Below are 20,202 nucleotides of genomic sequence, written 5' to 3'. Positions count from 1 at the left end.
TAATGAAATTACATACAAACTATCAAAACTGGAAACCAATTGCACAAATTTCACTTTTCATTTTAAAATGTAGAGCAAAAACATTTATCAATTTTTATAGTTTTCAACCAGCCAATCTAAATATTAGAAAATATTTGCGTCATGAGCTTGTATTCACAAGCCTCTCATATTTCAACAAGAATATGAAATCAATTCCAACTAAAAGTGTGAATTATTATTTTTTAAGCAATGAAAATGATTTTTATTTGTTTTTTATTTATCGATTTTAGCTATTCTTATTTGGTCTTGTAACTATCGAGAATTTTTATTCAAATTTTTTCGCTATTTTTCTATCAAATGTTTCAGATTTACATATGTAATGTTCATATTTATTTGCATCGACAGTCAAGTCAACCCTTTTCATTTAATTTGCATCATTTTAGATTCTAGATTAATTAGATTGAGTCTCAGGGTAAACCAGAGATGAATGAAGGATTAACTGGGAAGGAAGCATAAAAATGAGGACAACTTTCGTTTTTACGCCTGTCTAGGTAACTTAGGTAACAATTGGCAATTTTGTTACCAAACAAACCAAAAAATAACAATGGGTCTTAGATTGCTACACATGAAGTCACCTTTTAACGGGTCCTTATTTGATAAACCCAATAATATAGTTAAATTTTCGTTACTTATTGTTTCAAGTGTAAATCATAATTTAAATTAAGTGTGATATAAGTAAACTAGCTCAATGATGTCTGAACGTATTGTTATAGTACCAAGTTTAGAGGATCTTTATTCTGGATTTAATGATTTTAATCCTGCTCTAGATTCAAAGGTGAGTTAATTTGAGCTAATTAAGCGAATAATTTCTCAACAAATTTTTAATTTTGTATTTCTAATTATCTTTATAAAGGCTTTACAATATGATGAAGATTTCCAGCAAACCGTTCTTAAAAGTAGCTATGGAAGGCGAGGTAATACTGGTTACAGGACAAGTGGAGCCTCGCGTATGGGAACAGCTGGTTACAATCGTGGTACTCTTTTATCATCTCGTCGTAAATCATCAGCCTCAAGTATCAATCAACAACAGCAAGCTCCATCAACAGCACGTCCAATGACAGCAGTTCGTGGTGCTGGTTATACCTCATACCATAAAAGTCCATCAGGATCAGCTGTGTTTGATCCATTGAGTCAATCTAAGTCAACATCGTCTTCACCGTTTGTCAGTAAAGATGAAAGTTCACCCCAAGCAAAGATTAAATTATTAGAGAAGAAAGTTAATGATCTTTTGGAGGAATCAATTGAAGCATCCTATCGAGGTGAATATAAATTGGCTCTGGACAAGGCTAAACAAGCAATAACCAAGGAAAAGTCACTTTCAAGGCAAAAGGAGCAACTTGATTCACCTTTGCATCCAGTTGCGTCTGAGTTAACATTTGCTGTTCTCTTCAATCTTGGTATTCAGTTCACTCGAAATGAAATGTTTTCAGATGCTATCAGTACCTTCACCAAATTAACCAAAAGTTCAAGAACATATGTCAATTCAGGTAAATATGTCTAAATTGACTGATTCTGTAATCCTGTTGATGCCAAAAAATGTCGATTTCTTGAAAGTCAATTTTATTAACATGTGATTGAATAGCTGCAAATGCGGTAAAATATCTCAAACTTTTGAATATTAGCTGAATATTGAAAATATAATGATTTATCGAGTAACTTATTTGTTGGTGAGAGGTTATTGTAGTTGATTGTTACATTACGATTTTATATCAAACAAGTGGTTAAAAGGTGAATTCAATTTCAATTATCATACATCATAGGTATATTGATTTTGATTGTCCTTGGATGCAAATAGAGATTCACTTAAAAATATTATTTTCATGATAAATATTATTGATCTTTCATATAAAAGTATTGTTTTCATGCGAAAATATTATAATATTTATACAACGTAATTTTTTATACCGACTCCTCTAATTCAAATCATTGATATATTTTCCAGGTCGTCTTAAACTCAACATTGGTACCATTTTGTATCGCCAAGGTAATTATCCTGAAGCGATTAAATTATTTAGAAAAGCTTTGGATCAAATTCCAACTGATCAAAGGCATACAAGGTAATTTTAAAATTTCATTCAACATTTCCTTCCATATTGAGCCGGAATTTCAATCATCAATAGCAAAGTTATTAGCATATTGAACCAGTTATTTCACACTTAAAAAATCACTCAACAGTTTCAAAGCGTGAAAGTTATTCAATTTTGTTTTTTGCTTCTCTTGTTTAAAAATATTTACAGTTGAACTATCAACGATTAACCTATTAACCTTCATTATTTAATATTGATTCAGTGTCATTATTTTCCCTCATTATATTTGATTTTTCTATTTGATTCAATTTTCCAGAATGCGAGTTATGCGAAACATTGGTCTATCGTTTGTTAAACTTAATCAATATTCTGATGCGATAACATCATTTGGATACATAATGTCTGAAAAGGGTGACTTTCGTGATGCACTTCATCTAATTGTTTGCCATTATGCCATTGGAGATAAAGAGAACATGAAGAAAGCATTCCTCAAACTATTGGAAACATATGATGTTAACTTTTCCTCTGATCGGTATGAGATGATTACCGATGACGATGATACACTGGCAACTCTAATACTGGAAGCAATCAAAGTAGATTCACTTCGTAAATGGGAACGAGAGCGTAAACAAGAGCGAGATTGGTGCATCTTGTTAGCCTCACAATTAATCTCTCCAGTAATTGGGGAAACTTTCACTCAAGGCTATGAATGGTGTGTTGATGCTATTAGATCAGCTGGTTGTGGGGACATTGGTGATGATATAGAGATCAACAAAGCTGTTAAGCATTTGAAGAGACGTGAATTCACCGAAGCCATTGGGACACTTAAAACGTTTGAGAAGAAGGAAGGAAAAGCAGCATCAACAGCGGCAACCAATTTATCATTTTTATATCTTTTACAAAATGAGCTTGAAACTGCTGATCGATATGCTGATATAGCGATTGACACTGATAGATTCAATTCCAGTGCTCTGGTAAACAAGGGCAATTGCTGCAGCAAGTTAGGTGATTATGAACGAGCAAGTCAATTCTATAAGGAAGCTTTGGCCAATGAATCGTCCTGTATTGAAGCTCTTTATAATCTAGCACTGGCAAACAAGAAATTGACTCGATTTGATGTTGCCTTAAACTGTCTTCTCAAGATTAATAGTATCATTCCTAACCATCCAAATGTCATTTACCAAGTTGCTCACATGTAAGTAATGTTTAAGATAAATCATCATTTATTATCACCTTGAATCATTCACATTTTATCTCAATTCAAATTGTTTCAGCTACGAGTTGATGGGCAATAAGGACTCTGCCATGGATTGGTTTCAACTATTAATAACATTCGTACCGTCTGATCCAACAATCCTTAACCGTATGAGTGATATTGCAGCTAAAGAAGCTGACCAACATTCATCATTTTCATACATTAATGATGTAAGTTTCCCAGTTCAAAATTTTTGTGTATTGAAATTTATTCTTTTTTCTATTCTTTTTACAGAGCTATCGCTATTTTCCGTCCCATATACCAACAATCGAAAGGCTGGCTGGTTATTATATTGAGACACAGGTTTATGAAAAGGCAATACGTTACTTAGAGAAAGCAGCTGCAGTTCAGTAAGTAACTCGTAAACGTAAATTCTATTAGATTTGATCAGTTAAAATTGCATCTACAAATAGTAACATTACAAATGTCACTAATTGTTAATTACATCAACTTAAGATTGAATGAATAACCAGAGACATTAATTGTTACCAAATATATTTTCACAGGCCCAATCAAGTTAAATGGTATCTCTTGATAGCTGTTTGTTACCGACGCAGTGGGAATTACCAGCAAGCATTACAATGTTACAAAATGATTCATCGTAAATTTCCGGATAACATTGAATGTGTCAAATTCTTGGTCCGTATTTGTAATGATCTGGGTTTACCTGAATACAATGAATATTCTGAGAAACTGAAAAAAATGGAGAAAGCAAGAGAATCCAGGGAACGTAAATCACAAAGTGGACGATCTCAGAGAAGTGGCTCAAGAGCTTCCTCAACAAATAGAACCTCGGCTGAAAGCTCAAGAGGAGACTCGGCAAGCAGCAACAGTTCAGGCTATGTCACATCAGTTTCAATGAACTCCAAGAATGGAAGTAAAAAGAAATCAATTTTTGATTTAATTGAAAATAAGGGCAAATATGATGATGCCTTTGCTCTTGACGATGACACTCTAAATGGAGCACTACAACGACCAACAACTTCTTGGAGGAAGAGGAATGAAGATGACGAATTTACCAATGATGAAATTGTAGACATTTTACCTGAATAACTATTCAATATTCATTGAATAGCAGACAAAGATACGCACCAACAATGTCAACAGACTCATATAATTCCAATTGTTAAACTTGTTACACCACTCAATCGATTGATAATGTTTTGTTTTAATCTGTCAAGGAAACAAGTTATGTTGTTATGACCAAACATCTATTGAAATTAGTTGCTATTAATTGACAATAGTTTTAACTAACTGCAGAACTACCTAAATCAATAAAAACTGTTAACATCATTAATCTGGACCGATCCATACTTTACCGCTAATTATTTCAAATCAAATTTTATCAATGCAAGTATGAAAATCATGGCAACAGCTTAAAGATGGCTAGACATTCAAGGGTCGATTACAATTGACAATAACAAATCTTGATAACTCCCGCTCTTACTTGATTCCAACTCTACTAAAGGTCGAAAGAGATTCACTTTTATATAAAATAATATTCACAGGTCATTAATATAAACCAGTGTCCATTACCATATATAAACATGACACAAATATTGTTAACAATTAAAACTTCCTAAGCACCTCAGATCGGTGGGAAAATATCTCAAAGCCTTATTTAGGTGAATCATTAAATAATATATAGTTAATATTTACGCCACATAAGCAACCTAATTGATTGGTAAAGAAGTTCAATTTTCAGAGTTGGAAAAATTAACAAAATCCTTTTGCTAATATCTAAGGCCTTTTGATTGTTGCATGATTAGATTCACGTTTATTTGTGTTCTTGTCTAATGTGTGAATTTTTAGTTCAATGAATGTTGATTATTATTTTATGGCAATTAAACAAATAATTACTTTTGTGTGTTATTATAGTAAAATGAGAGACAATCTAGAGTTTGAATTAACTTGTGAGTCAAAAACAGAGTCAAATCTTTGAAAATTAAAGATGGTAGACTTTTATTATCATGATATCGTTTAATAACCATCTTTATCTGATTACCGTTGGAAATAAATGGATGAATAATACTTTGTATAATCAGTGGAAAAGGAAGGGAGAAATGATGATGATGATGATGATGATGATGAAGAAGGGGGAAAAAGTCAGGTTATCATGATTTTTATTAGAATATAAGTTTTGGTTTTTCTTTTTATCTTATCTTATTAATATAATAATCTGTTCAAGTAAACAACATAAAGAGAACAGAGGTTCACTTTGGTGATTTTCACATCGTCATCAGCATTGTAACTCTGAACTATTATAAAAAAAAGTGATAGAGGGAATTAAGGTGAAATCCAATAAAGAAATAGAAAGTATCTGATAACCACACCCGAAACATTCGATATTGACACTTCATGGTTAACACCATCACCATAGTTAAAATAGTCTTCGCGAATAGTTAATAATGAAAACGCAAATTCGTTAATTTACTTGAATTGGAGAAGTTTCTTTTTATAATTGTTCACAAGTTTACTTGCCTCCATTGAGTTGAAATAGTCTGAGACATCAGACTGGAATTACAGACTAAATTATTATACCAGTGATCATTATCTAAAATCATCATGGATTATCGTTCAACATGGATGTCGCTTTTAGGATTGACCATTTTACTCATTGCTCCAACTGTTTTCTCCATCAGTATGAGTGCCTCGAGGAAACAAGAAATATTTGAACTTTGTTATGGTCGTCAACGGTCAATGGGACAAATAACACCACTCATTAATGGACAAACAAATCCACCTTTGGCTGCCAGTGTTGAAAATTTGATCGCCTTGATTGAAAAGATTGAAAATTCAACAACTCGTACCATGCAAGCGAAAGATTTAGCAGCAACCATTTTAAAAAAGTAAGTAAAGGATTGTTCATGTTTTTACATTATCCAAGTGCAAGTTAAAGAAAACAGATTTACTTGAAATTCCGTAATTACTAAATCTAAAATCCACCAGCAGCCATCCTTAATCATTCAGCCAACTTGCGAGATCCTTAAAGCTTGTAAAGAAGAAACCAAGAATGTTTTTTCAATGTCTCATGTTGACTTTGTTATTGTGCTTGTCCTTAGCTAATCATTGATACTTGAGTCAAAAATCGTTGGTATTCCTTTTGAATTGCTGGAGATTAAGGGTGAACGTACAATAATTAGTCATTATTTTTTTGCTCTTAGAGGTCCAAGGTTTTTGTTGCATCGTAAACCAGGTTACACAGTCTGATTTCAATAGTCAAACCGTTATAAGAATTGAATAAACAAAAGATAATCAATCTTTTTCCATTTCCTTTGAGCCACTTGAGTAAAAACGTAACCATAACTCCTGTATCAAAATCATTGTCATCTGCAAATAGTCATCATTAAAAGCAGCAATTCTTGATCTTCATATTCCTCATAACTATTACTATGGTCGTTGCAATCTTAAGCAGTCGTAATGAAAAACGTTACCAATCAATCACCAGACACAAATCAATGCTTTTCAAACAATTTTAAAAATGATTAAAGGTAACAGTCTAGTTATACGGACACAAAACAATAACAAAGGCGTTAATTGAGGCCCCAGGCCGTCCAAGCCCAACCGAACCTAACCAAACCTAACCTAACCTAACCTAACCTAACCTAATCTAACCTAACCTAACCTAGTCCGACCTAGAGCGCGACAATAAGCGATTATTTATTTGAATCTATAGCACTGTTTATTATATGTGTCCGTGTAGCTAGACTCTCACCTGATTAAATAATTCGATATCAATTACATTAAGAAACAATTAAGGAAATCCGGGAAAAATAGTATTACATAGTATTGTATTTGTACTTACAGGCAAGTCGTTGATTCCATAGGAGCCTTTAAGAAGCGCACATAATCCCAGTAATTTGAAATGTCTATCAACTTAATGAAAGTCATTATATTTCCTGAATAATTAAATTAAGATTTTGCATTGAAATTGGTAATAAATTAATTAAATGATAGTCAAAAGTAATGGGATACTAACCTTCAGCAATATTCAGCTGATCAAAACACAAAAAGCTGCTTTTATAACAAAAATTTAATCTTTCATTTTTAAATTATAAATTAATTAACGGCCTGTAGAGGTCAGTAAAGCTTTACTCTTTGCTTTGCTCTTTGTTTAAGATAAATCTTTTTCTACTTTTATTACGCCATTGATTTATTGTTTACATTTTTCTCGTGTTTGTGATTGATTTGCTAAATTGTGCTATTTTCATTAATGTTTTACATTAAATCGACCCCATGCTATTAACGATGCATGTTGACAATATCCATGTAATTATTTCATCGTTGGTAATACATTGTAACTAACAAATTCAACTAGTCGTCTTTATTGCAGCCATGGAATAACATAAGTCTCTGTAATGTGAGAATTGAAAGTAATCAAGAGGTACTTGTGATAATGATTATAAACATATTTTCAACAGTTCTGTTTGATCTATATTTTATATTAATGTCTACTTTCATCTTTACTCTTGTTTCTCTCTTCATCTTAAGAATCAATTAAAGTGAAATGAATCACCTTGTTGACAATTGAAACCTTCGAGTTATCAACAGTTGATTACATTTCAAATGAACTGTAATATCCAATCTTACTTCTTTATTTGATATAAAGACGAGCATATTTTGTTTGTATTAAAGAATCTCCTAGATACCTAACATAGGTAAAATAGATCAAACTAAATGATTAGGTTAATATTTATTATGCCAATCAATGTTTACTACCTGGTTAATTGGATTACTTTTGCATGTTTCCCTCTCTAAGAAATTGACTTTCTATTGATTTAAAATTTTCAATTTCAGATTCCGGTCCGATGGTAACGTGATTAGAACCAATAGTTTCCTTGACCAATCTCCGCCCTACGCAGGCATTGATAGGATTGAAGATGTCTTATTGGACTCGACGACTGATGTCAATTTTGACGATCAAACGATCTTAACGACTAATGAAAGATGCTCTCTTTACTATATGCTTTCATATCAAATCAATAAAACAGAAAAGGCAAGTTCAACATCTCGGTACAACAGTGCTTACCGAGCTCCACCAATGAACTCAAGACCATCAGTTGGAACTTCAAGGTAGGTTTGTTTTAGTCTAGCTAACCAGGTACACAATTGATACACAACCAATAGCTTTGATTAAACGATTTACAACTTTTCAATAATTGATTTTCATTCCAGATATGGTAATAATGTAAACTATGCTCCAACTGCCTCAGCTATAAAACCTCGTGAATATGGTGTGGGAAGTTTTCGATCTAATACTGACAATGCAATCGCTCTGAATCGTTTGTTGCTTGGTGTGATAGCAGGTCAAATTAATAGCCCGGGTATAGCTCTTCGTGACATTTTTACTAAATTGAAACCTGATTTTCAATATGAGACTAACACTAAAATCAATATTGATGAGGTGATCAATCCTTTAATGGCAGTAACTTTAAGTAATATTATGGCGATGTCAGCTGCGGAAGGCGAAAAGATAGAAGTTCCTGGAGTATCTGGTTCCTGGGATAATGCAGCATGCACAATGGAATATACTTTAAACAATGAAAATCCGTCTGAAGCTACTTTGGCTAATATTCGTGGAGGTATTGATGGATATTACATTGGTGAACTAGCCAAAAGCTTATCAAAAACTCCCTCCGGAATGAAATTGAGATTGAGTCAAATCTTACGATATTATTATGATAACGTTGGAGGTAGGATTTCCAGTACTTGTTATTGTGACAAATCCTCCGTTACCCTTGATGACCGAAGCATCAGAGATACTGCAACTAATTACTATAAAGTTTACGAAATCGGTATCAAAGGCAATCTTATCCCAGAAGAAGCAGCAGTGACTCTGGCTATTGAAGGTAAAAGACAGCAAATCGAAGCAGCTTATGTCAAAGCTAGAATGATTCCACCAGAAGATGCTGAATATTGTTCTACCGGCGGGGGAATGACTGGTAAATTAGATTGTGAAACTCCAACTGATCTATTTGTTGCGATTGATCTTCAATCTCCCGATGCTGACAAATACAAAAATTTGACAGCTCGCTTGATCAATAACCTGAATCTTGGTATTTATGGCTCTTCAGCAACTGTCCTTTCTTTGAATCGAGAAGATAGTGCCACTTCCGAAACTGGGCAAACTTTTCGAAATAATTTGAAACATTTGGCATGGGCCAGTTATAATAAAGGCTGTCCAGGCTGTTCTATGACTTACCCCAGAGAAGGTAAGTTTCAGGATTATTTAGTCTCAGGATTATTATTTTCAATAGCTAATTTGATTATTTTTATTTTGATATTTTAGATACTTACGGAAATCCCATAAATGCTCCATCGGCTGATCTTTACCTTCGCATAAATGATACTTTGCGTGACTTTGAAGCCAATAAATGGCATTTGCCGGCAGCTCCAGCCAGACCGTTTATCATTATGGGTGGATCTTATTCGGCTAGAAGTATTGATTCAAACATTCGAATGGCTCGTAACAATTTGAAAACCAATCATCGGGATGTTCAAATACTCTTGCTCACCAATGCCGCTGAAAATGATTTGACTGATTACATAAACGCACCTCAAGATGTAATCAAAGACCAAGATTTATCAGATGTAATGGCTAGAGAACTATCAGAGAAAATCTGTCAAGTTCCTGCTGTCTTCCAATATGCTGATTGTCGTCGAGTTAGTACCGAGAGTAATAATGCTTTCGAAGGCTACATAACACCTGGAAAAACACAATATTGGGCAATGTATCCTGAATATTTTATCAAAAGTTACGATGTTTCGATGAAATTTTATAGTGCCCAAGGAAATATGAGAGTTTGCTTCGGTCGATATCCTAACCCTGAAGAAACAGGTCGATGTTATGGAGACGATGAAGAGACAAGAAAGAATGGAGAAATTCGCATTTACGTTTCAAATCCATGTCAAGACAGAGATTTACAGACTTGTGAACCCTTCTATTTTACCATTTCAATCCCTGACCAAGGAATGACAGCAAATAATCTGTGCACAGGTAAATAATTAATTACAACAAAAAGCTAACCGAAATCGAACAAATTTTCTAATCTAATTTATCTTATTGTCATTTTAATTCCCAGATAAAAAGTGTCTTAACGCAAAACAAGCCAAATTCAAGTTCACTCACGCTGGAATTCAATGTAGCTCCGCTTTTTCCTTGGTTTCATCACTATACTTGGCCATTATTTTAGCTTTGTTATCATCTTTTTACAATCAGTCAAAACAATTCTAATTCTAAATAACTCTTTGTGTGAACAAACTGCCAAGCACTTCTTATGCTTTAATTTTCATCATAACTTGACTTTAATGAACGATCATTGAAGTGTCAATTACATGTAATCAATGTTTCTAGTGACAACTAATTTCTCCTTTTTTACACATCAACAGTCTCTGCAAAAATATCTTTCAACTCGTGCAGATAAACTTAGTCATAAATCGTGTTTGTTTTTTTATTTTCATTTTAATTTGAATAAAATTCACTACATGAAATCGGTTACAACAGCTTAATTGTCAAATAATTGTAAAAGTTTCCAGTTTGCCTTAAAATCTTTGGAAAACTACTTTGAATGACAAAATCACATAGATTGTACCTTTTAATGGAATTGTAATAATTTTCAGTAAACGAAATAAACCAACATTTACAATTTAGTAAAAATATTCAACAGTTTATAAATGCTTTGAATTTTTCTCTTTATTAAGATTTTAATTCAATAAAAAGCTCATGAATGAGTTAAAGAAGATTGACAATTTATCAATATTTGACTTGTTTTCATCGTAAATAATATACAAAATATTATTATTCAATGTATAAAATTGTTTAAACATGGGCTTGATAATAAAACAATGATTGACAAGAAAGTTACAATTCATGAGAAATGATTTAGTTTGCAACAGCTTATTGGGTAAGAAGCATCTGCATGACTTGTTGATTAAAATGGTTATTTTGAAACCATATTGGATGAAATTCACAGTTCTTTCTTAAAAAAGGAAACACATCGAGCAGCTGAAATTCACGAAGTAATTAAGGTGAGATCATTTGTAACATTGGAAATGTGACAAATTTATAATAGAAGTATATTTTTCTTTGTTTTTTGATCACAATTGGTCTTGATTAGAATGATGGTCATTCGTTGTAGCAGGCTTGGGTAACTCCTCGTCGAGCAACTAGCATATTCAATACTGGACTTCTTTTGATGTACTCAACAGCCTTTTTATGAGTAACCATAGTGAAGTCATATCCATTGCATTGTAATATTTTATCCCCGATTCTCAGTCCAGATCTCCATGCTGGTCCATCAGTATTTACACCAGTAACATAAATACCCTTATCGGTGAATCCTTGAGGTGACTGAAGATAATCCTGGTCAATTCCTCCTCCAATCGAGAAGCCACACTTCATTATCTCGTTACCATAAGCATCATAACAGATCTCTTTTTGTAATTTTATGGGTATCTAGGAATTTAATTGAAAGTTGAAGGAAATTATAAAGAATTTAGAAATTGATTCCAAAAATATCAATAAAGATAACAAGAAATGAACAATTAAAAACTTACTGAAAGACATTCGATTGCTGTACCAGGTTCATGCTGGAATGTAGACATATCTTATCACAAAATTTAGATCCAAAAATTAAAATTAAATACAAAATTAATAAAAAAATATTAAAGTATAAATAACAACAAAAAGAAATTGTTTTCCTAAGGATCTAGATGATGAAACAGATGAAAATAACAAAACAAAGGTTGATGCAGCTGATGTTGTCATGGTGACATCTCAGAGTATCGTTAAACGGATGGGGTTGGTACTAAAAAACCATAAAAACCATAATAGTAGCTGATCTTAACTTAGAGTTTTCTGTTCAAATTAACATGTTAAAGTGAGTTAACGATTTGTATTTGGACTAAAAATTGACCACCAGTGACTGTGCTTGTATTTTTGATGATGTTGGCCATTATTTGAAGGTGGACCCCTTTAACCATTGCAGCAGCCAATTTGTGTATTGATTCCCTCCACAATTCCTGGTGAAACATTCCCCTCTGAAGGTCCAGTTACCGGTAAGGTTCTCATTCAAGCATTGGATCTTCAATTAGGTGATTAAGTCGATATAAAAGGAGTTAAATCAGGAATAATCAGATTCTTTGGGGCCACACAATGCTTCTGGAATTTGGGCTGGAATTGAACTTGAAGAACCAGAGGGTAAACATGACTGAACTTTTCAACGAGTTACTTTAGGTATTAATTTCGTCTTTAATAACTATTTAAATTTCCTACCTTGATTTATGAATATTAATTGTTTTTTCTTCGCCTTCAGATGTCCGCCAAATCACGGTATATTTGTCGATATGATAATCTTTGGCGGAATATTAGAGGAACAAATCAAACCGTTAGAATTGTTAACCATCCTGGTGTCGATGTTTCTCGTGTAACACTCAAAGTTGAAACAGGTAATAATTCTGACTAAAATTTCTGTCCGCAAAAGACTGATTTGTGTTTTACTTTATACTTTATATTAATTTAAATTTTTCTTTTCAGGTTTAAATTCGTTAAAATATCGTTCTGCTAATGTAGCTGAAGTTAAAGATAAAGTCCTGTTAGTTGATAAGCGAATCGGAGTTGTGAGATTTGTTGGTGAAACATTATTTGCCTCAGGGATTTGGTATGGGATCGAACTGTCCAAACCTATTGGAAAAAATGACGAATCCAGTGAAGGAGTTAAATATTTTGGCTGTAAACCATCTCATGGACTGTTTGTTCCTCCTGGACGGATACTTCGAGTAACCAAGAGCCCACGAAAACCTATCGATGAAATATTTGCTGATGATGAAAGCTCAGAATGTAGTTTAAGTTTGAGCCGCAGTTCGTCTGAAAGAGCCAAAAGTCCTTTAACTATGCGTCGTCTGAGATCAAGATCTTCCCTTAAATCATCTTCATTTTCACCCACCTCCAGTCACATCTTCAAATAATGTCAACTCATTACCACCAACCAATAACAATTCATCCTCCTGGTTAACTCTTGGTGTTAATGTTTTTGTTAAAAATGAAGTTGGAGTTGTTAGATATACTGTTGACTCTGCTGATGGTATTTGGCTTGGCTTAGAGTTAAGAAGTGCCAATGGTAAAAATGATGGGACCGTTCAAGGGAAACGTTACTTCACTTGTAAACCTGAAAATGGCCTATCTGGCATTTTTTGTACTGTGATTTTTTGATATACTATTTTAAACTCTTGTCAAGTGTTACATTTTGAAAACAAAATGTTTTGAGAGATTGAATAAAATAAATTTGCTATAAAATATAAAAAACATGATTTTTTGTGGCCAAACAGTGTCCAAGCTAAACGGGTTCCATTGAAAAATTTTCATAAGCATGAAAGATATGATTAAACTACAATATCGAAGAATAGTCAAAGCTTAATCAGAATTTAGTTTACTGTGATATTAGCGTTTAAACAAATCTGTTGCCTCAACTGCATAAAAGGATATCGACGTATTTTCGTTATCATCTTAACCTAAATAAATAAATTTTTGCTTAGAATTCATTCCTAGACATTCTTAGGGACCTTTGACTTAAAATCTCAGCCTAAAAGTAAAAAAATATGACCCCATAGACTTTACTTACATTAATAATTGGTACATTAAAATCAACTCGATAGATTTTTCGGCTAACGAGGAGTCATCAAAATGGATTTTTACCTTGCGACTTTGGACTGGCTTTGTAACACTTTATAGCATTTTTATTTTATTTTGCTATTCGTACCCAAAAACCTTGGGCCTTATCTAATCGCAGTCATCCGAATTACTGGATTGAGTTATCTGAATTATTATTTGGTTAATCTTCAAAGTTTTATGCACCTACTCTTACAGTTGGAGTAATTTTTGTATCGACTATATAAACTTGATTCTGCTTCATTCATTTGTATTCGTTTGCAATAGTCAAAGCAAAATGGATGAAAAAGGTGCTCTAAAAGTTTTAATGACTTCAATGATTGGGTGAGTTAATATTGAGTCTTTGCAGAATCGCAAAGTTTGCTGATTGTATTCACTTGTTTCTTTATTTTTCCAGCCTTGGCCATTTACATGCATGCATTGGAATCGGTTCCCTTCTTCGTAAACGCGGTCATGAAATTTACTTTGCCCATTACGATGCAAACAAGGAAACTATTGAAAAGCATGGATTCCACTACTTATCATTGTGTGAATACAATGAAAAAAATTATCCCATAATGAATGCGCTGCCCAATCTTGGCGAAGTATTCAAGAAACGTTTCGAGCTGTCGATGAAACACTCAAGTTTGGACATTTTGAAGGAGTCAATTAATTCTGGTGCAAATTCTGAGGATGGCCTAGTCTATGTAGTTGAGTTTGCAAAAGGTGAAAACTGTGCAATGTTGAACCTGATTGAGAAGATAAAGCCAGATGTCTGTTTAGTCGATCATATTTGGTGTATGCCTTGGACTGTTAAAGCTTCATGTCCAGTGATTCCTGTTTGGTCAGCATCGCCAGTTGATCTGTATAATGGTCCACCAATGGGTTCAGGATATTCAGTGCATGATCCACCTCAGCTTTGGTCTGAATATCGCAAGTTGAAGGAAGAGTGCGAAAAGTATATTGTAGCGAAAGCAAAGGAATTGTACAAATTGTTTGACGTTGAATTCAAACCACAGCTTTATGCAAAGCAACTAGGAATTTACATTTACCCTGGTCCATTGGATTACCATGAATTGGGTCCACCAAAAGAAAACTGGGTTCGTCTTGAATCATCCATTCGCTCACCAGAAACGGCGAGTTTTGAAATACCAGAGAAACTGAAAGATAAACCAGGAAAGCTCATCTATGTCTCGATGGGAACATTGGCTTCATCTGTAGTTGAGTTAATAACAATGATACTAACTCCATTGGCCAACTCACCTCATCGTTTCATCGTTTCAACTGGTGTTAATGGTGACTCGATCAAGCTCCATGATAACATGTGGGGAGACAAATATATCAACCAAGTTGCTCTTTTACCCAAAGTTGACTTATTCATAACTCATGGAGGAAGCAATTCGTTGATTGAAGGCTTAGTTGAGTGTAAACCATTGATAGTTATTCCTCAATTTGGTGATCAACTTGATAATGCTCAACGAATAGTTGATCTTGGTTTAGGTGTTAGGATAGATTTGCATGAATTTAGTGGTGAAAAGTTACTAAAAGCTATTGAAGATGTGCTCAAAAATAAAGAGATTCACTCAAATGTCGCTCGAGTAAGCGAAGAGCTGAAACAGTCTGATTCAAGGGATAAAGTTGTTTCTCTTATTGAACAACTTGCTCGAAACAAATCACTTTAACTACCAATAAATATTTCATTTCCAATACTTTTGTTTTACCTTAACTTTGATTAAACTATTCTAATTTACTACCATTTTTGCATAACAGTTAAACTTTCAAGTTCCGTTGTTAAAAAACGAACTTCCCTAATACTTATCCCTCAATATGACCAAGATTTTAAGCACTATCAGTTAGCTATCATTAAAGAAACCTAACTGTCCTTAAATATTGTGTAAAATTATTCATTTTTCATTATAAAACAATAAACTCAATCATAAATCAATGCATTTGTTGCTGAAAAGACACAATAAACACATTTGTAACATTTATGCATCAAACTTATGAACAAAGGGGCCAAAAACGGGTAAAAACCAATTTCTTGGAAATTTAAACTCTGTTGGTCGATATGGACATTAAACTATGTCCATTAGTGGAAACAAAAAATTTCTCAGAATACCAGTTTACGAGAAAATCGAGGTAAAAGTTGAAACTTCGATCGCATTTTGTACAGTTGTCTGATCAGATTTTCTTATGAAACTCATTTCATTAATGTAAATTTTAATGCTTAATCAGAAAATGAACTTATTTTGAGAAATAAATTTTTATATTTTCTGTAAAACTCGTAAATTCGATTTTTAATTAAACAGACCGATTTCTGTGACCGCAACAGTAAGAGATCTGAAACTTATTATTCGAGCATAAAAATCGTTTGCACACATCAGGAATTGAATATTTTTCTCAATTTATCAACAGTTCTCTATATATTGGCCATTGACCTAAAAAGTTTGACCCTCGATATTTCGAGAATGGCATCTTCTACCATCAGCATTCTTTGCCATAATATTAGATTTTATTATGAGCTATAATATGAATTGAAAATATAACAGTAAAATCTGAGTTAATTCATTTAATAACGATTTGTTTTTGAGTACCCAATTTACTTTATGAATCAAGTCTGAAATCTGGTAACATAAGTACACCAATACTATAACTTTTTACGTAGAATCTTGATTGATTTAAAATTCCACCATATCATAGCCCATAATAACATCTAATATTTTGTCCGAGAATCGTGATTGTAAGTAATGCCGTTTTCGAACTATCGAGGTTCAAAATTTTCAGGCCAATGGCCAGTTTCACAAGAACTGTTTATAAATTTTAAAAAATATTCAATCCATGATTTGTGCAAACATTTTTTACGCCCAAAAAATAAATTTCAGATCTCTAACTATCGTGGTCACGGAAATGCGTCGGTTTGGTTCAGTATCGAACTTATGGGTTTTGCAGAAAACAGAAAACTTTATTTCTCGAAGTAAGTTGATCTTCTGGTTGGGTATCAAAAATTACATCAGTTAAGTGATTTTAATGAAAAAAAACTGGTCAGACAAATGTACAAAAGGCGATCGAAGTTTCATCTTCAACCTCCCTTTAATCGAAAACTATAGATCATAGAAATCTTTTAATAGTACTATTGGACAAAGTTTTTATGTCTTTGCAAGCTCAAAGAGTTTAATTTTGCAAGAAATTGATTTTTACCCGTTTTTGGCCACTTTGTTCCCAAGTTCAATGCATAAATGTTACAAATGTGTTTATTGTGTCTTTTAGCAACAAATGCATTGATCTTTGATTGAGAATATTGTTTTATAATGAAAAATGAATACTTTTACACAATAGTTCAGGACAATAAGGTTTCTTCAATGATGGCTAACGCTAAGCTTTAAAAATCTTGGTCCCATGGAGACTAACATTGAGAAAGTTGGCGTTTTTAATACCGTTTTACGATCATCAATGCCAAGAATCAAATAACAGTTCAACATCTAACATAGCGTTGTAATAAAGGGATTTGTTTGGATTGATATTACATAAAGCAGCATAAATTGAAGGGTTTTCATGAAGTCCAAAAGTCTAACTGGCCAAGACAAAGAAAGAGACTTTTTCATCTGATCAACTTGTTGTAAACTCAGACTAAACCGGAAAATACAACGATGCATCAAAGAAAGCTAATTATCCTTAAATATTGTGTAAAATCATTCATTTTTCATTATAAAACAATATTCTCAATCATAAATCAATGCATTTGTTGCTGAAAAGACACAAGAAACACATTTGTAACATTTATGCATCAAACTTGTGAACAAAGTGGCCAAAAACTGGTAAAAATTGATTTCGCGCAAATTATAACTCTGTTAACCTGCAGGAGCATAAACACTGTGTCCGTTATTGCTAACGAAAAATTTCTCCAGTCACCAGTTCACGAGATAATCGAGGCCAAAGTTGAGATTTCGATCGCATTTTGTACAGTTGTCTGACCAGATTTTTTCATGAAACGCATTTCATTAATGTAAATTTGAATGCTTGATCAGAAAATGAACTTACTTTGAGAAATAAAGTTTTATATTTTCTGTAAAACTCATGAGTTCGATTTTTAATCAAACCGACTTATTTCTGGGACCAAAAGACGTAGAGATCTGAAACTTATTTTTCGTCCATAGAAATTGTTTGCAAAAATCATGGATTCATTATTTTTTCGCATTCATCAATATTTCTCTTGATATTGGCCATTAACCTAAAAAGTTCGAGCCTCGATATTTCGAGAACGACATTTCCTATGATCATCATTCTTTAGTCAAACATTAGATGTTATTATGTACTATAAATGCTGAAAAAATAAATTATTCAAGATTCTACGTAAAAAGTTATAGCATTGGTGTACTCATGTTACCAGATTCTAAACTTGGCTTATAAAGTTAAATGGGTGCTCAAACCCATATCATTATTAAAGGAATTAACTCAGCTTTTACTGGCATTATCTCATACCATATTATTGCCCATAATAAAATCTAACATTTAGTAAGAGAATGATGGTTGTATGTTATTTCGTTCTCGAAATATCGAGGCTCAAACTTTTTAGACCAATGGCCAATATCAAGAGAACTATTGATAAATTTGAAAAAATATTCAATTCATGATTTTTGCAAACAATTTTTATGGCAGAAAAATAAGTTTTAGATCTCTAACTATTACAGTCACAGGTATCGGTCATTTTCAGTGAAAATCGAACTTATCTGTTTTGCAGAAAACAGAAAATTTCATTCCGCGAGATAAGTGCATTTTCTGATTAAGCATCAAAAATTACATCAGGGAATTAAGTTTAACGAAAAAATCTGTTCAGACAACTGTACAAAATGCGATCGAAGTTACAACTTTGACCTCGATTTTCGTGAAAACTATCGATCTTAGAAATTTTTTAATAGCACTAAAAGACACAGTTTTTATTTCTCTACAAGCCAACATAATCCAAATTTGCAAGAAATCAATTTCTACCCGTTTTTGGCCATTTAGTTCACAAGTTTGATGCATAAATGTTACAAATGTGTTTATTGTGTCTTTTCAGCAACAAATGCATTGATTTATGATTGAGTTTATTGTTTTATAATGAAAAATGAATAATTTTACACAATATTTAAGGACAGTTAGGTTTCTTCAATGATGTGAACACTTATTGTTGAAAATCTTGGTCTTATTGAGGGATCAGCATTAGGGAAGTTGGCGTTTTTAATATCGTTTTGCGATTTCATTCATGTCAAGAATGAAATATCAAGTACAACACCTAACATAGTGTTGTAATGAAGAAATGAGATTGGACTATTAATTTTAGCGGAATCCTGGAGCTATTCTATGTAAAGCCAAATCCTTCGGAGTCCTCATGAATGGCAGCAACATGCTTTTAAGTTTATCATAAAATAATTCAGAAAAATAGGATTGAATTTACAAAATTTCAATCTATCTTTTTACTGTAAACACAGATCTGGTAACCAAGTAAATAGTGAAAGTTATAAAAATATATTTACTATGTTTTTATCGATGATAACGAATTTATTGAGCTTTAATTTGATACAATTTTCATACTTGTTATTATTTAAAGACAATATCTTGATTTATCACTCCTAAATCAAATTATAAGTACAAATATTTCGAATATAAATTGTTAAAATTAAATAAGAAAAGTTAAATTGGAGCAAAAATGAGTTCTTTGACAAGACTATTCGGATCACTTTGGTAAATATGTTGGTCACCTAAACACAAATTTTTTGTGTTAAGATGAATGGACTGTTGTTCACCTTCAACTTAATGACTCGTGTATGGAAGGACAATTCAAGTTTCATTATCAAACAAACGGAAACCGTAATCATGGAAATCATTTTTATTCAGTGTCGCAGGTAAACAAACAATTGGCACACACCTTGGTAACAATTTATCTTTTTTTTGAAAGCTAATTTTGTTTCTTGATGAAGCTTGATGTTACTCTTTTTGAATACAGTACTTCAACAGGAAGCCTCATTGTTTCGTTCATTGTCGACCGCAAATGTTGATTAGGATGGATTGGAATGACAATGATAATGAGAAATGACACAATCATCATTACCAGCATTTGCTATTCCTGATTATCTCTCATGACAAGCTCTGATTTAAATATCAAATCTAATGCTCATCACCTGGCTTCCAATTATCCCAAATAACCCTATCGTCTGCAGATAACGTGCAACAATGAATTAATCATTGGACTGTTTTTT

The 20,202-nt window shown here is 32.8% G+C and overlaps 5 protein-coding genes and 1 long non-coding RNA gene across 8 annotated transcripts; 4 read left to right on the top strand and 2 right to left on the bottom strand.

The window, feature by feature from the left end:
• The first annotated feature begins 222 nt into the window (after positions 1-222).
• Positions 223-4,618, top strand: nompB (intraflagellar transport protein 88-like protein nompB). The gene is made up of 7 exons (XM_089266337.1): positions 223-814; positions 893-1,526; positions 1,982-2,096; positions 2,383-3,261; positions 3,341-3,491; positions 3,556-3,671; positions 3,828-4,618. The coding sequence occupies exons 1-7, from the start codon at positions 728-730 to the stop codon at positions 4,372-4,374; spliced, it is 2,529 nt and encodes an 842-aa protein (XP_089122463.1). The 5' UTR covers positions 223-727; the 3' UTR covers positions 4,375-4,618.
• Positions 4,619-5,258: 640 nt separating this feature from the next.
• On the bottom strand, positions 5,259-7,440 carry LOC107365577 (uncharacterized). Of its 2 annotated transcripts, XR_001569459.3 has the most exons (3): positions 7,301-7,440; positions 7,127-7,220; positions 5,259-6,782 (listed from the first exon to the last, which is right to left on the bottom strand). It is a non-coding gene; the product is annotated as an uncharacterized LOC107365577 (long non-coding RNA). The 2 variants fall into 2 exon arrangements; XR_003082863.2 differs by lacking the exon at positions 7,301-7,440 and having other exon boundaries at positions 7,127-7,222.
• Positions 5,547-10,980, top strand: LOC107365575 (uncharacterized). Of its 2 annotated transcripts, none has more exons than XM_015933108.3 (5): positions 5,547-6,170; positions 8,119-8,394; positions 8,497-9,533; positions 9,611-10,318; positions 10,404-10,980. In XM_015933108.3, exons 1-5 carry the CDS (start codon positions 5,887-5,889, stop codon positions 10,553-10,555), a joined length of 2,457 nt encoding a protein of 818 aa, XP_015788594.2. In that variant the 5' UTR covers positions 5,547-5,886; the 3' UTR covers positions 10,556-10,980. The 2 variants fall into 2 exon arrangements, with proteins under 2 accessions (XP_015788594.2, XP_015788595.2); XM_015933109.3 differs by lacking the exon at positions 5,547-6,170 and adding an exon at positions 7,459-7,705.
• An 8-nt stretch (positions 10,981-10,988) lies between these two features.
• On the bottom strand, positions 10,989-12,031 carry LOC107365576 (tax1-binding protein 3 homolog). Its single transcript, XM_015933110.3, has 2 exons — positions 11,878-12,031; positions 10,989-11,776 (listed from the first exon to the last, which is right to left on the bottom strand). Exons 1-2 carry the CDS (start codon positions 11,923-11,925, stop codon positions 11,447-11,449), a joined length of 378 nt encoding a protein of 125 aa, XP_015788596.1. The 5' UTR covers positions 11,926-12,031; the 3' UTR covers positions 10,989-11,446.
• Positions 12,032-12,513: 482 nt separating this feature from the next.
• Positions 12,514-13,375, top strand: LOC107365384 (CAP-Gly domain-containing linker protein 3-like). Its single transcript, XM_089266300.1, has 2 exons — positions 12,514-12,768; positions 12,857-13,375. Exons 1-2 carry the CDS (start codon positions 12,636-12,638, stop codon positions 13,285-13,287), a joined length of 564 nt encoding a protein of 187 aa, XP_089122426.1. The 5' UTR covers positions 12,514-12,635; the 3' UTR covers positions 13,288-13,375.
• Positions 13,376-14,264: 889 nt separating this feature from the next.
• On the top strand, positions 14,265-15,648 carry LOC107365417 (uncharacterized UDP-glucosyltransferase YdhE-like). The gene is given in 2 exon segments (NM_001323141.1): positions 14,265-14,311; positions 14,385-15,648. Coding segments are annotated over 2 exon segments (1,311 nt in total).
• Positions 15,649-20,202: the final 4,554 nt, after the last annotated feature.

The sequence above is a fragment of the Tetranychus urticae genome, chromosome 1 (assembly GCF_039701765.1).
Source record: "Tetranychus urticae isolate SD_2017Ah chromosome 1, NJAU_TeUrti_SD_1.0, whole genome shotgun sequence".
NCBI lineage: Eukaryota > Metazoa > Arthropoda > Arachnida > Trombidiformes > Tetranychidae > Tetranychus > Tetranychus urticae.
This window is presented reverse-complemented; position numbering and strand designations above follow the sequence as displayed.